The following is a 14,312-nucleotide window of genomic DNA, read 5'->3' as shown; positions in this document are numbered from 1 at the left end:
CCTAAGCAAGGGGGCAAAAACTAACTGCATACTGTATCTGAAAATTATGAGTCATGAATCACATGAATTTTGTGCAGCTAACCCCATGATTTTGGAATAGACCATAACCGGCATATCTTCACAAATTGGCAGCTATGCTATGCTTAGAGGTCAATTTCTAAAGACAGGGTTAGTGAGTTGGTCTAAAAGTCTTCTCCACTCAAGAGAAATTCATTCACCTTAAAATCCCAGATATATGTGTGTGTGTGTGTGTGTGTGTTGTGTGTGCCTGCAGATTGGCTGTAGTGGTCAGGGAACGGAATTCTGCACATGCTCAGAGGCTCATATATGTCCCGGGGATGAGCTCTATGAAAAACAGGGCTGAGTCCTACCAAACCCGATATTTTCGCAAACTCTGTTTCACTCTGAAGGCTTCGAAGAGTGTTATCTGCAGGAGCCCACTAAGAATTAAATCCCACGCTCCGTCCAGGATATACCAAAAGGCAGCGGAAGTTTTCAAAGCAAACTTTTCCAGCTTTGCTTCCAAGCAAAGACTGGGAGTGGGGAGGGCGAGGGCGGGGGGGAGAGACAGGAAGAGAGGGCATCGTCAGAGAGAAACCCAACCTTAGCAAGATTTGCGTCCTCACTGAGCTCAGCAGGCTTGTTTTGAACGCAAGGGGCGCTAGGGGTATGGAGGATTTTCTTTTCATGGGGGGGATGTGGGGTTAATTATCATATGTATATGTCAGTTTCAGGAAGGGGGTTGTGCTTGGATAGCCCGTAGCAACCTTTAAAAAAAGAGGGGAAAGAGAGAGGAGTGGAAAAGGATCAGAGGAATTAAAAGTGCAGAAGTAACCCCGTCGGATCACACAAGCTCAGCCGGAGACTGACTTTCGACGCGGCCGGGTGTGCAAGTTGCTTGCGCCTCTCTCCCCATTCATTGGCAAGGGACTGGCCGAGTTGCAAGCTCCGCTCCTGCCGCCAGCCGGGATTGGTTGGATTCCCGATCACGCTGCGCCAAACTTTCCCAACTTTTTAAAAACTTTCGCTTCCCTCCGTGTTGTGCTCTTTTTGCATGGTCTTCGCAGCCGAGGAGGGAGCTGCTACTCGCGCGCTTTCTGCTGCTTGAGAAGAGGAGGAAAAACTTCCCTGCGGACGCCGAAGGGCCCTGGCCGAGGCAGCCACAAGGACAAAAGTCTGCAGCCGCCTGCAAAACCCCTTTCTTCCTCCTGCTCGCTCTTCCGACGTGAGCAGGCAGCGATCAGCCCCAGCCTCGGCGCCCGGATTCCCCGGCTGCTCCCGGCCCAGCGCGACCCCCGAGCGGCGAGAAGGAGACGCAGCTGGGAAAGGCGATTCCCCCGCCTGCCATGCAGAACTACAAGTACGACAAGGCGATGGCTCCCGAGAGCAAGAACGGCGGCAGCCCTGCCTTGAATAACAACCCCAGCAAAAGCCCCAGCAAGAAAGCTTTGCTCATTTGCCTCGACCTCTTCTGCCTCTTCATGGGTGAGACTTAAAACTTGAGCGACTCTCTCTCCCCCCTTCTCCCCCATCTTAATTCACTTTCTTCGGATTTTATAAGAAGCCGTTCCAGAGGGTGCCACAACTACTTTTCCCCCTCCTTCCAGCAGTCTCTCTGCTAAAACTAACCAGTCTCCTATTCTTTTTTCCACTCTTCGTCTTTACTCTTTTGGTTGCTCACTTTTGCTCTCTCCTTTCTTGCTTTTTTTCTCTTAAAGAAACCCAAACACCACAAAACTTTGTGACTGGGACATAACAAATCTTCTGGAGCCGCTCTCTGCTTTGCAAGAAGACAGTTCTTCGGAATAGATTCCTCTCCTCTCCCCATCTTGCATCCTGCAAGCTTCCCCCCCCCTGACCTTTTCTGCTTTCATGATGGGTTATGATGCCAAAGGATAAAAATGTGGGAGGAAAAAGCAAGCAGAAACAAAGCAAAGCGCTCTACTGCGTTGCAAAAGAGCTCTTAAGTAGCAATATATGCCGTACTGTGTGTACAAAATGCACTAGCTAGGGCAGCCGGGCATTGTTGATGCCAAGAAGTTTTTTTTTTTTTTAAAGGGCTTCATTTTACTCTAGGAAAGCACCCAGCAAAACCACAGAAACGTATGGAAACCCAGAGCAGCCCTGGTGCCTGTCCAAATAAAATGGATGTCCCAGCAAATGAGCTGAGCCTCATATGTAAACAAAGCATCTCCCATCCCAGCCGGCCCCTGAGGAGCAGCCAGAGAAACAAGTCATGCTTTTCACTTGGCTGCTCCTGGTTAAAGAATAGGCTTCAAAGGTGCCCTCCAAAGGATTTTCTGTAGTGGGAAAGGGAGCGAGGGAGTGTTTTGTGTGCCTTTCAAAAGAAAAAGGAGAAAGGAACTGCAATGATCTCAAGAAAAGATCCAGTTAGCAGCAGTTGTCCTGAAGCTGATTTTGCTCTCACACCAGTTTGTGGCTGAAAGGTCCCCAGTTTTCCCAGGGAAGGGGTAAAAATGTGGCTTGCAGAAAAGAGAGGAGGGGTGAAGTTTTGCTGTGCTGTTTGGTACACACACACAGAGGAACACACATCTGTGACCTGTCAGTGTTAAGAGTGGAAAGCATGTCCTGCAGTACTTGATCTGCTTTGAATTCTACCTTGTGGAGTTCCAGGGAAGTGTGTCTTGATTAAAACGGGGGCGCTCCTTCAAACGAGGGTTCCTGTAGTTGTCTGAAAGGGTATAGGAAACAAAGAAAGAACAAACTTTTCTTCTCTGTTAGGGCTCTTGCTTCTTTTACCCAACAGGAAAGCCAGCAGCGCTAGCTCTCCATGCCTAGAAAGGCTTCACCTTTGACATTTCTGTCTACCATTCAGCTGTTAATGGCACAGAAACCCTGCCTGAGGAAATGTTAAAAGGTGACAATCCTAGCATGTAGCTATGGTGTCTTAGCTAGCTTATGGTGGCTTTCATACCACCATTCTTGATCGGAGGCATAGAGTATTCCAAAAAGGTGGCAAGTGTGCAGAAGCTTGGGCTGAGACACTCAGGTGGATCAGCCAACCTGGTGCCCTTCAGATGTTTGGGACAGCATTTCCACAGGCTGCGCTGGCTGAGGCTGATGGGAATTGTAGTGCAAAGGATGTCTGGATATCTGTTCCTGACAAATATCTGTCTGCTTTAGGAACACTGCAAACCATCCAGGGCAGAAAGATGCTCTCTCGCTGAAAAGATTGTTCCTTTCTTCAGACTGTCAGTGCTCCAAAGAACTTTACAAAACAAACAGTGCTGTTGTCATATGGCGCCCGTTTTCTCTTGATAGTGAAGATACAGTGCTGAATTGCCCCTTTAAATAGATCGCCATAGGGAAAAGTAAAAATGCATGTCTCAAACTTCTTACTCTAAGTAAGCTTGGAGACACTGAAAGGATTATTCCCTTTTGAAGTTCTCTGAGTGTCCTGGCTCCAGTGATTTATTATGCTTGAGGGGTTGTGATGTTTAGAGAAAGAACAAAATAAGTATGTCTGTTCACCTGACTGAATCCAGATCAGCGCCATTTCGCATTCAAGACAAAGGTTTCCTAATGAGTGACTTTACATGTTTTCAAAGTTTTCCTCCTGCTTCAAATGTTTAGGTACCCTTAAAAATGCAACGTGAGAAGCAACATAGCCATTGGCATTAAGAGGCTGTGGCAGGGAATCCCAGCTGGTACAGAATGGAATGAGACACTGTAGTTTACACTAGTAGCATCTGGCTTTGTTGGGATCTGTAATAATGCTGACTGCTGTCCAATCTGCACAATTTGATGTGTATATAATAACAGTGCGTGTTAAGAGCAATTAAATCCCAAGAGCTGAATAGCTCTACTATAGAAGAACTTCAGTGTAAGTGGAATATTGGCATGTTCCGCGGCACTTGAGATGCTGCATAGGTGTAAGGCTTTGTTTTGGGGAAAGAGAATCTTCTCTCATTCTTCTCTTATGTATCGTATGATGAACATTTAGTGAACCAGCATCTTTAAAATAACTTTGTGTCTGCTGCTCATTTCTCTTGAGTAGAAATCCATTGTGTTTGGTGAACCAATCAATAACCACTCTGTATCACTTAAGAAATTCTAAGAGTTTTTGAATGTGGAAATCTTCTTGATGGGTTCACGGTCATACTATTTCAGTTCACGTTAGTTGGTGTTTTGTCATTAACTTTAAAAGACGCAATATGAAGAGGGATTGTGCTCAATGAACATTTTTTAACACAAAAAAAATTTCTCCTCTGTCATCATAATGACCTGTTTATAGGGCAAAGTGCAAAAAAGAAAAGGGATATATCTGTAAACAGAGTCTAGGGGGCACTGTGGTGTAGTGGATGGCGTGTAATTCACCAAGGAAGTTCATGATGGTACATTGAGTCAAGGACTTGAGTTCCAATCCTGAGCATTAGTTATTGGGAGAGTAACCTAACATTTGTGTGCTATACCAGCTATGCATTGTAAACAACAATGCTTATTAATTTTTGAAGCATTAAAAAAGAGGAAACAGTATTGTGGTAACAGCAGAGGGGGCGAATCACAGTTATAGGAAAAAGTGCGTAAGAAACAGTAAGCTGAGTTTGATAGCTGGATTACATCATTTATAGTCCAGGGACAACTCTGAAAGATATAACAGATCTTTGTCTTGGGCCACTCTACTCAATGAAATATGGACATGGATGGTGCATCTTTGTACAGGTATATTACAATGAGATGACTATGGAGTGGCACCTTAGCGGCTAATTAGTTTACGTGATACAAGCATTTATAGGCAATACTTACTTGGATGTCTGAAGTTCACTGAGAAAATGCTAGGTAGGTAAAACTCACAAAGATCAATTTAACAAGGTGAGAGCTAACAACAATAACAAATCTCTTGACTACTAGAGCTCTCCATGTATCTACTATTGAATATTTTTAGTGCTTCAGTAATCCTATATTGTCATGAAAGCTTATGCTATAATCAATTTCTTAAAAAGAGTTGAGATCTTCTGGAAAACAAGAGAAAGATAAAAACAAGATACCACAAGACTATGGTTTTTGAAGGCAGCCACCCCTCTGGAAACACATTAAGCTTACTACGAATTTCACAAAGTGAAATTTTATGCACACTTGCTTGGAAGTAATGAATTCTGGGAGCTTTACTTATTTACTTACCCAAATAGGATCAGGCTGTGAGTTTTAACACTGTGAAAATTAAAGGGAGTTGTGTCTTCTCCTGTGCTTCCAATGAGGCACTTGCCTCAGTTGTTAAACCAATGCACCATATCTTGTCATTCTGCCCCTGTACTCCCAAGTAGCTACCCAGCTGTGAATATTTAGTTGTAACATTGTATGAACATCTAGCAGGGTCCGGTATTGGAAGAAAGCTACAGGACTGCAAACAACTTTTTCTATGAATGGTTTACAAGCTGAAGAATCTTTCAGTTACACTGATGTTACAAAATAAATGGATTTCCAAGAAAAAAAAGAAGAACACAACAGCATGTGACTTTAATTATCCAGATACCACAGCCTTTTAACACTGATTGTTTCTGCTTGGAGCACATTTTTCTTCATACTGTCAGTTTGGTTTAATTTTTTGCAGTTTATTGTTCATCTGTTCTCTATTATCAGGCACAAATATATTAGGCAGAGAGAGAGAGAATAATAGCTTTTTGCTTTATAATCCCACATGAATATGGACCTGTGGAAAAAGTTTCATCCTCTAGTGTCTGGAGGAAATGAACTATTTGATATGTACAGCATAAAAGTGATTAGTAGAAACATAGGATCCTTTATCCTAAGAACATAAGAGGAGTCCTACAAAAGCAGACCAATGGCATATCTATTCCAGAATTCTGTTCCCACAGTGGCCAACCAGATGCCCGTGGGAAACCCTTGAGGAACTGGTATTTTGCCTCTTATACTGGAATTAAAAGGCTTATCATGCATGAAATTGTCTAATTTGCTTTTAGATCTTTCCAAATTTTGGTGGCCATCGCTACATGCTGTGGTAGTGAATTCCTTAGTTCAATTAAGGTGCTACACGAAAAAGTACCCCTTTATCTCCCTGCCTCATCTTTTCTCCAAATTAAAAGCCCCAAAAGTTGTAGCCTTCAACCCCCTTGGTTACCCCTTTCTGCATCTTTTCCAGCTCCTTTTTTGAGGTGCAAAGAGAGCATGCAAGGGATCAGACTGCATGACTTAACTCTATTTATCCTTGCCTAGGGATAGCCTTGTCAGCTTTCCAGGAGTGCACAAATCATAGAATTGCAGAGTCGGAAGGGACCACAAGGGTCTTCTGCTCCAACCTCCTGCAATGCAGCAATCTTTTGCCCAATATATGGGGCTCAAACCCACAACCTTGAGATGAAGAATCTGTTGCTCTACCGTGGTGTTTCCAAACTTGGGTCTCCAGCTATTGTTGGACTACATCATCCCTAACTAGCAAGACCCGTGGTCAGGCATGATGGGAACTGTAGTCCAAAAACAGCTAGAGACCCAAGTTTGGGAAACACTGCTGTGCCAAATGAGTTATCCCAGCTGCCATCAATATGGTGTGGGGACCAGGTGTGAGAACCTGCTTGCAGATATTCACAGCTCTGTAGCCAGTGCCTTGTGGTCCCCGTCCCCCCTCACTTCACTTGTTCACCGTGCTATAACAGTGACTGTAGGCCTGTACATATCAAACAACATCTTCAGAGTGGTAGTGATACATGTGCACATGTGAGAAGAACAAGGGAATTTACCACCTGCCCTACGTTTAACTATGCCATTAGCACCTAACGCAGGCAACTGCATATCTTCGGAGAGATGCACGTGCTGTTCTTGCATTGGGAGACTGCCAGCACTTTCACACATCGACAATCCCAGGATGTGCAGAATGTATGCTACTTTGCTTTTAGGAATGTTTCTAAGAGCATTTAGCCAAGCATGTAGAAGCTCCCTTCAGACCTCTGCACTCAGCGCAGGAGGATGGATGGACTGGGTGCCCCTAGCGCACCTGGAGACATTGGGAGTTGGGCCAGCGTGCACACTGCTATTCCTCTCCCTAGTTTGAGCTCTCCATTCCTTTTGAACACTTGAAGAAGACTCAACTCATTCAGTCATCCAGATATGTGTAGCAAGTGCACTACAATTCCTTCCAGTAGCACCTTAAAGACCAACTAAGTCAGTTCTTGGTATGAGCTTTCGTGTGCATGCACACTTCTTCAGATGCATGCACACAAAAGCTCATACCAAGAACTGACTTAGTTGGTTTTTAAGGTGCTACTGGAAGGAATTTTTTTTTGTTTTGACTATGGCAGACCAACACGGCTACCTATCTGTAACTACAATTACATAGTGTACTATCAGTGATGGGAATGAATGAGCTTCTTAAATACCTGCTGTGTGGCAAAATTATTCTGTGCTTCAGACTTTAATCCCATGGACACTTACATGGAGTAAGTCCCCTTGAAGGTTTTTGGATTTATTTCTAGATAAACATGGGTAGGATTGTGCTATCAGCTGCATGTCAAGAACAAAGGTTCTTGGGAGCTTTTCAGATGATGTATTGTTAGAAGTGCATTTTCTCCTCAGTGCAGGTTACATATTGGAGATATTCCTGCAGGATTGCAAAAGCACTTGATTCTGATCTAATCCTAACTTGACACTTCGCTTTTCACATGGCTGTTTGAAGCAACAAGTGCTTTTTAGTTAAGGAAAACCAGAGCTTGTTGGAGAAGATCTAGTGTTATGTTAAATAACTTTTGTTCAGAGTTAATGGATTATTGAAAGTTCCACCTGAGTCATAATACTGAGTGGCAAGTTGGTGTTCCTCAGCCTCCAATATCTAAAACAGGAACAATAACGTTGTGAGTGAAAATTACGTAAAGATGGTAAAAGACTTTGCATATTCAAATTAGTTCTCTTTTATTACTTAGCTAGAACATATTTAGCTTTCAGATAGAAACCAGGTATAGAGATGCTAGGCTGGTTGAATATAAGGAATTTACAGTGAAATCTTCTACACATGTACTTAGAATCCTACAGATATTTTACCTGGGAGTCAATCCTGAGCAAACATGTGTGAATTGCACAATTATACTTACAAATTTGGAATGATGGGTCTGGTTTGTATACGTCTTCTTCTCCTTGCCATCTTAGTAATAATTCATTTTCTATGTCTCACAAAAGCACCTGAATGTTCCATTTTATTATTCACAGATGCAGAAGAAAAAATGAAAAAATAATGATTATAAAAATAAATCCTGTGTTGGACTATTGTTTTGCATAGACTACCTGGAGCCAACTAATAGCAGGAAAAACTGAGTCTTAAATTTCTTATGATTGGATGTCAGAAATAAATGGCTACAACTGGTACTTACAAACTACTCCTAGTGTGAATTAATGTTTCTTCTCATGTTCTACTCCTAATCATTAAGAAAACTGTTTAGCTGAATGGTGGAAAAGTTAGATATTGATTAAGAATAATTAAAGTCATTAATAAATCTCCAGGCAAGGTATTTATTTACTTTCTATTGATGAATTGGTTGAATATCTTTTGTTTCTGAAGACCTTGTTTCCTACCAGGATTACTCTTCAAATAGACCTCATCATAGAAATGTTTGCCCATTTGGTTTAGGACTGTTTACAACCTTGTGAGAAGTTACGTCAGAGATGGTTGATTAGATTAAACTTTATTTTTTCCATGGTTTTGCTTTTATTTATATCCTGAATAACTTGAGGTATTAATGGTGGCATTAGATATTCTCCAGGCTTTTTACAACTCTTTGTAATATAAAGCATCTTGCTTGATTTTGTCTGAGGCTTGCTGAAACACTTTCAATGTTTGCTCCTCTTAGAAGGGCAGTATTTGGACTGGCAGCTTTGTATATCCATGTCACAGTTGCCATCCAGATTCAGCTACTGAGCTTTATTTTATTATACCAGCCAATTACTCAACAAAAGCAACTGGGGGGATAACGAGCTGATAATGTGCTTGCTATCTCTTCTGCTTGTGTGAGCTCTGCTGGACTTAGTGGTTTGTAAGAATAACTTCCAAAGTAAATGTCATCCTAAAGTGTTGGGGCCTGGAACAGAGGACAAATGCTATATGGGGGATGTTGAGAAATAACGGGTCTCCTTTAAGAGTTTTGGATTCCTGAATTGATTTAATAGCCAAAAGAGAAAGAATAGTCTGCAACCTGAAGTATATAAGATCTCATGAAATCAATAATACACTAATCTAGCTTGTTTTCTATTACATAATAAATCCATTGCTCATAGTTGGTACTGGAGCATATGAAATGTTAGTTCTGCTTAGCCCCTTTCTATGTTTCATCATTAACTGCATCTCACCCTAAGGCATAAGAAATGTTCTTCTATTGAGACAGCCCTTTGGTTACTCCAAGGCTGGGGAGCCTATGGCCCTCCAGAGGTTGGACTCTAATTCCCATCAGCCTCAGCTAGAAGGGCCCCTTCTCTATGCTCCATGGAATAGAATGGACTCCCCACTTGTTACTGATGTTGTTATAGCGTTTTTGGATTGGTGTTGCCTGCAGCTGTACTTCCCTACTGTCAGTTATTCAAGCTGTGATCAACCTGGAGAAGCACTGGCAGCCTCAGTCTAAGATTATGACAGATTTGGTATGTTTGATTCAGCATTGATTGCTGGTTCCATTTACATCAGCAAATGCTTGTTCTGTATCATAATAAAACAAGCTTTTTAATATAGATATTGGTTATTTCTGAGAAGTAAGGCTTGTGAAGGACAGGAAACAGTCTCAAAACAGTAAGGAGGAGTTGTGCAGCCCCTGGCAATGTTTCCCAGTTTCCCTTTTTTCCTGCCATTGCCATTTTTCCAGTGCCTTTTCACGCTTCTGTGTACCAGATATAATGGAACCACAGGATATAAATAGCCCATGCTCCCAATATTCACTCAAGATGTAAGGGAAAGGACTTACCCTCTAGGTAAGCCTGGGAAACCAATCCTGAAATGCTGGCGAGCATTGCCAATCCTAGCAAACAATACTAATTTCCCAGTTGGATCAATGGTCTGAATTGTTTTAAGGCAGGTTCCTATTGGCACTGTGTTTCCAAGGTGACAGGATATTTGCATGCTTGATTTGAAACCACACCTTATAATAGGTTCTGATAACATCCCAGTGGGCAATCCATTATCAACATTTCCATTTTTACAGGTTGGAAGAAGGTGTTAAAAGACAGGTGTGTTTGAGTGCTCATGAAACAGACTTTATACTTCTGTCAACCAGCTTAATTCTCTACACATATTGCATTGCCACCTTTGAACCCTGAATGGTGTGCCAATATGGTTGCCACTAGGAGAAAATAAAGTCCTTCTTGTTTTAGAAGCTCTGATGCAGTAAGATCTTATATGGGAATGATGACAACTCCCCAGTCATCCAGATTTTCCTTTTTTGCTGGAAGGAGAATGGATCACTGAAACACTGGGGAGAATGCTTTAACACCCAGGGTAGTTTATGTTTGCATATTTGAAGGCGATACCATGAAATAATCTTATGTACTTACATGAACTTTTGAGGAAGGGTCCTGCAATTTCACTGTTGTCAAAATTGATCTGGTGAAATGGGATCAGCACCTGAAGGCCTACATTGCAGAGCCACCGCATTGTGCCGTATTTCAAACATGCTTTCATTTCATTCTGTTTTTTAATCCCTTGCATATCTTGCAACTTTCAGCATACCAGAGTTTATACATTCCCACAATGTGTAGGCTCTTTTGCTGGTGGGAAACTAAGCCCCTTAATCAGGCTTCTGTGCATGAGGCTTTTGTTTTGACAGCTGTCAAAAGAAATTCAGAAGGTATAGCTTTCACTTGATTGGTGGATGATTCAACTAGTTACAAGTCTAAGGACTCTAATCAGCAGGAGAAGCATGTGAAATTGCCAGAAGTTGTGATTGCTTTGAAAAAGTAGGCAAGTGATAAAACAGAGAGTTAAGCAACCTTTAGATGGATTTGGCTGACAGTTTTTATGCCCATAGTTAAGGGAGAAAAAAGCCCCCTCTAGTGACAACTTGTAATTAAAAAGAAAATCAAACTGGAGTAGATCAAATGAATCAATCACTTTCTCAGTCTTGAGCCCCATAAAACTCTACTTCTTATGTTATCCAATAAGCTTTTTTTAAAGATACTTGTTTGACTGGGTATTAGGCCTGTCAGTGGAAGCTAACCCCCAAAGCCAAACTCAGTCTCCATTTTGAGATTTTTTTTTTCAGAGCTAGAGCTGATGGAAATTGTAGTCCAAAATGAATGGACTGCACCAGATTGGCAGGTTGACTCCTTTAGCTCATACCTTGGGCTGGAGTGTAACTATTAGGAATGTATATCACTATTATTATGTTCTGATTGTGAACCTGCCTTAGGCATCTTGTCTGATCTTTTGTCAATACGTTTTATGGACCATTGATATATGACTCAGCCTGAAAATTCTTACTTTACTTGTTCTTGATTTTGCTGGGGAAGTTAATTGATTCAACTTGCAAAATAATGAGCTGTGTGTGTATATTGTATATGATTTCATCACAGAGTGTTTGCTTAGCAAGAGGACTTCCTCAATAAATTATCTTGGGACAATTCGAATTAGCTCTCCTCTGCATTATCAGTGCCTACAGGCAATGTGCTGCTGACAAGGTTTAGCAACATCTGACAAGTGAATCAGTGCATGATTGTGTTATCATTGCGTTAAAAGTTGCATTGTGTTAAAAGGAGTGTTGGTGAAGTAACAGAGTGCTTCTAAAATGATGGAATCAGAACCTATTGGTTAAACGTCAGAAACCTGTGGCTGACATTAATAGATGATGCAAACCTCTCCCTTTCTTTTCATTACATTCATTCCAGACACCAAAGATCAGATGAGTCTTTTACGTACCTTTTGGCCGAGTTTTAAGCAGCAGCATGGCGCAGCCTGCAAGGAATAACAATTTTGATGAGACTGGAAAGAGGCGACTGTTTGGATATCATTGCAGAGTGAGCAGTAGAAGCAGGAAGGAAAGGAGTAGGGTAACTCACCCTTTACAATGTTGTATGGAAGGTCCTATATTTTGAAGACTTTGTCAGCTGTAGTCCTGATGAATCCTGGGAAACTAAATGGGTGATGGAATGTTGAGGAGGGCACAGATAGGCAGGGAAATGACAGAGACCCTGGACTGGTGAATTCAGGGACCTCACAAATGAAGTCTATTCTCACCCTGGTGCATTTGACCTGATGCTTGTTTTTAATGAACTAGCCTGCCATGTTAAGTTAGCAGGTGCGTAAAAGGGATAGGTAAGCTAAAATGGTAGGAGGTGGGCAATTGTTTTGATTCTGAGGGACACTTGCAGCAGTGGGCAGTCAGTTGGAAACTACATGCCAGTGGGCACTGCCTAGCAGTACCCCTCTCCACCACATCCCCCCCTCTCTCTCTCACTCACTCTCTCAAACACACATGTCTTTGTATGCCTCATACACAGATACACACCCTCCCTGCCTCTGTCACACACTTAAGAGACATGTAACCCCACTCTCTCATACACAAACACAACTCGCCCCCCACATAACCTATCCCCAGCTGCATTGGAATTGCTAGAAAGGGCACTGCAGGTGAAAGAAAATAATTGTCACAGCAATCTTGTGTCACTGATGCAGCTAACCATCACTGATGCAGCTAACCATTGCTGCATTGCTTAGCATCTAGTTCACACCTGGGCAACTTGTGGTCCTTGCCCTAATTACTGGACAAAACAGCAGACCTAGTGCTAGACAAAACAGTGTGTACTATCCCCTCCCATGCCTCTCTCTTTAGAGAAAAGGGAGTGTAGTTCCAGCCTTTAGTAACATTTTTCAAAGTTTCAAGCACATTTATGCTTATCTACGTTCTCTTGTATTACAGTCTGACACCAGGAATGGAAGGGTGCAAAGTGTTATGACGTCCCTATATTGCAGGGAGTACCAGAATAAATTTTAAAAACCACCCCCAAAACCAACAACTGAGCTTATTGGTACATTTCTAACTTTCCTCTGATAGCACGGAGAATGGGCTCAGTTGTTTTGTCTGCCTTCAAGGATCTCTGCATGCTTTGCTGTGGAACAGGGTGGCCCTGGATTGCGTGAGGAGGGCAGAAAGTAGAAGGCAGTCAAGGTCACAGAGTCTGAGAAACTTGTCTAGAGAGGATCCTGTATTAGTGGTGGTTCAGAGAGATCACCTTCCATTCCTTTCCAAGTTTCCTCTCTAAAATAAATAAATAATACAGACACCTGTCAGTTGGAACTTCAAGAGAAAACAGTGGTTCTTCAGAAGCTAATTTTGTGTTATTTGGTGCAATCAGCTGCCTAGACTGCTGTGCTTCTGTTGATCACCAACTTGAGGTTTTGTGGACAGTGGCTTTAGGAACTCTTTGCCTTGTAATATACTAGTATTTTGACAGATTGCTGCACACACACACCTTTTAGCTACCCACTGCACTATACAACAAGTGAGTGGCAAAACTGTATCCCATGTTTAAATCCCAAAATGTTGTTCTTCTAAACTGGTCCTTAGTGCAATCATGTTGAAAACCTTTTTTCTTTTTCTTTTTTTAAGAAAACCATTGAGTTGCCCAAGGGTCTGATTCTGCCTGTGCTAAAATAGTGTCCAAAGCATGCAAATTAATTCTGTTTCCAGACCTAATGGAGGCAGATTCCCCCTCCTTTTAATGAATTTGGTTAAGCATTTAATTCAAAAAGGGCTGAAAAACGGACAGAACGTGAAGTATGTGTGTGCTCCAACTCTTTGAAATTGGTTTCAGTCCTGGGGAGGGGAGGCATTCTCCAACCCCAACCCCCCACCCCAGCCGCAAAAGTTGTTAGCAGAGGTCAGTCCCTGCTGTCCGTAATTTGCACAGAAGCCCGAGCTCGCTGTCTTTCCCACTGTTGCTTTTCAGTGCAGGCATTGTATAAGCCCGGTATCCATGGCAACCGGCCAAGAACTTCAAGCTAAGATCTCCTTAGCAAAAGAGAGTCTGTCGCCATGGTTTTGAGGAAAGCATTGAGAAAAGAATACCATACTCCCAGAAGGTTTTGGTAAACTGGTCATTTGAATGCAGTTAACAGTATTTCTCGCTCAGGCAGCCTCATAGATCCTCAGAGGATAAATGCTTCGTTGCCCGAAAGTCTCCCCCCTCATAAAAGTGGGGGGGAGAAAGAATTTTAATTGATTACAGATAATTGATGCGACTCACTAAATCACTTGGGAGTAGTCTCACATCAATCATCAGTGGACTTTGTTCCATTGAAAAAAATATCTGTGGATCCAAGCCAAGTATTCGCCAGTTTTACTTGAAGTCCACTGAGGCCTGTGTGGAAA

The 14,312-nt window shown here is 42.3% G+C and overlaps 1 protein-coding gene across 1 annotated transcript in view; it reads left to right on the top strand.

Annotated features, from left to right (window-relative positions):
- Window positions 1-797: 797 nt before the first annotated feature.
- Window positions 798-14,312, top strand: part of PLPP3 (phospholipid phosphatase 3) — a 64,040-nt gene continuing 50,525 nt past the window's right edge. Inside the window, exon 1 of the mRNA XM_081915877.1 lies at window positions 798-1,485. Within this exon, the coding sequence (XP_081772003.1) occupies window positions 1,347-1,485 (139 nt within the window). The 5' untranslated portion in view covers window positions 798-1,346. The remainder of the gene's footprint in view (window positions 1,486-14,312) is intronic.

Source organism: Podarcis melisellensis (assembly GCF_964234715.1).
Source record: "Podarcis melisellensis genome assembly, chromosome: 6".
NCBI lineage: Eukaryota > Metazoa > Chordata > Lepidosauria > Squamata > Lacertidae > Podarcis > Podarcis melisellensis.
This window is presented reverse-complemented; position numbering and strand designations above follow the sequence as displayed.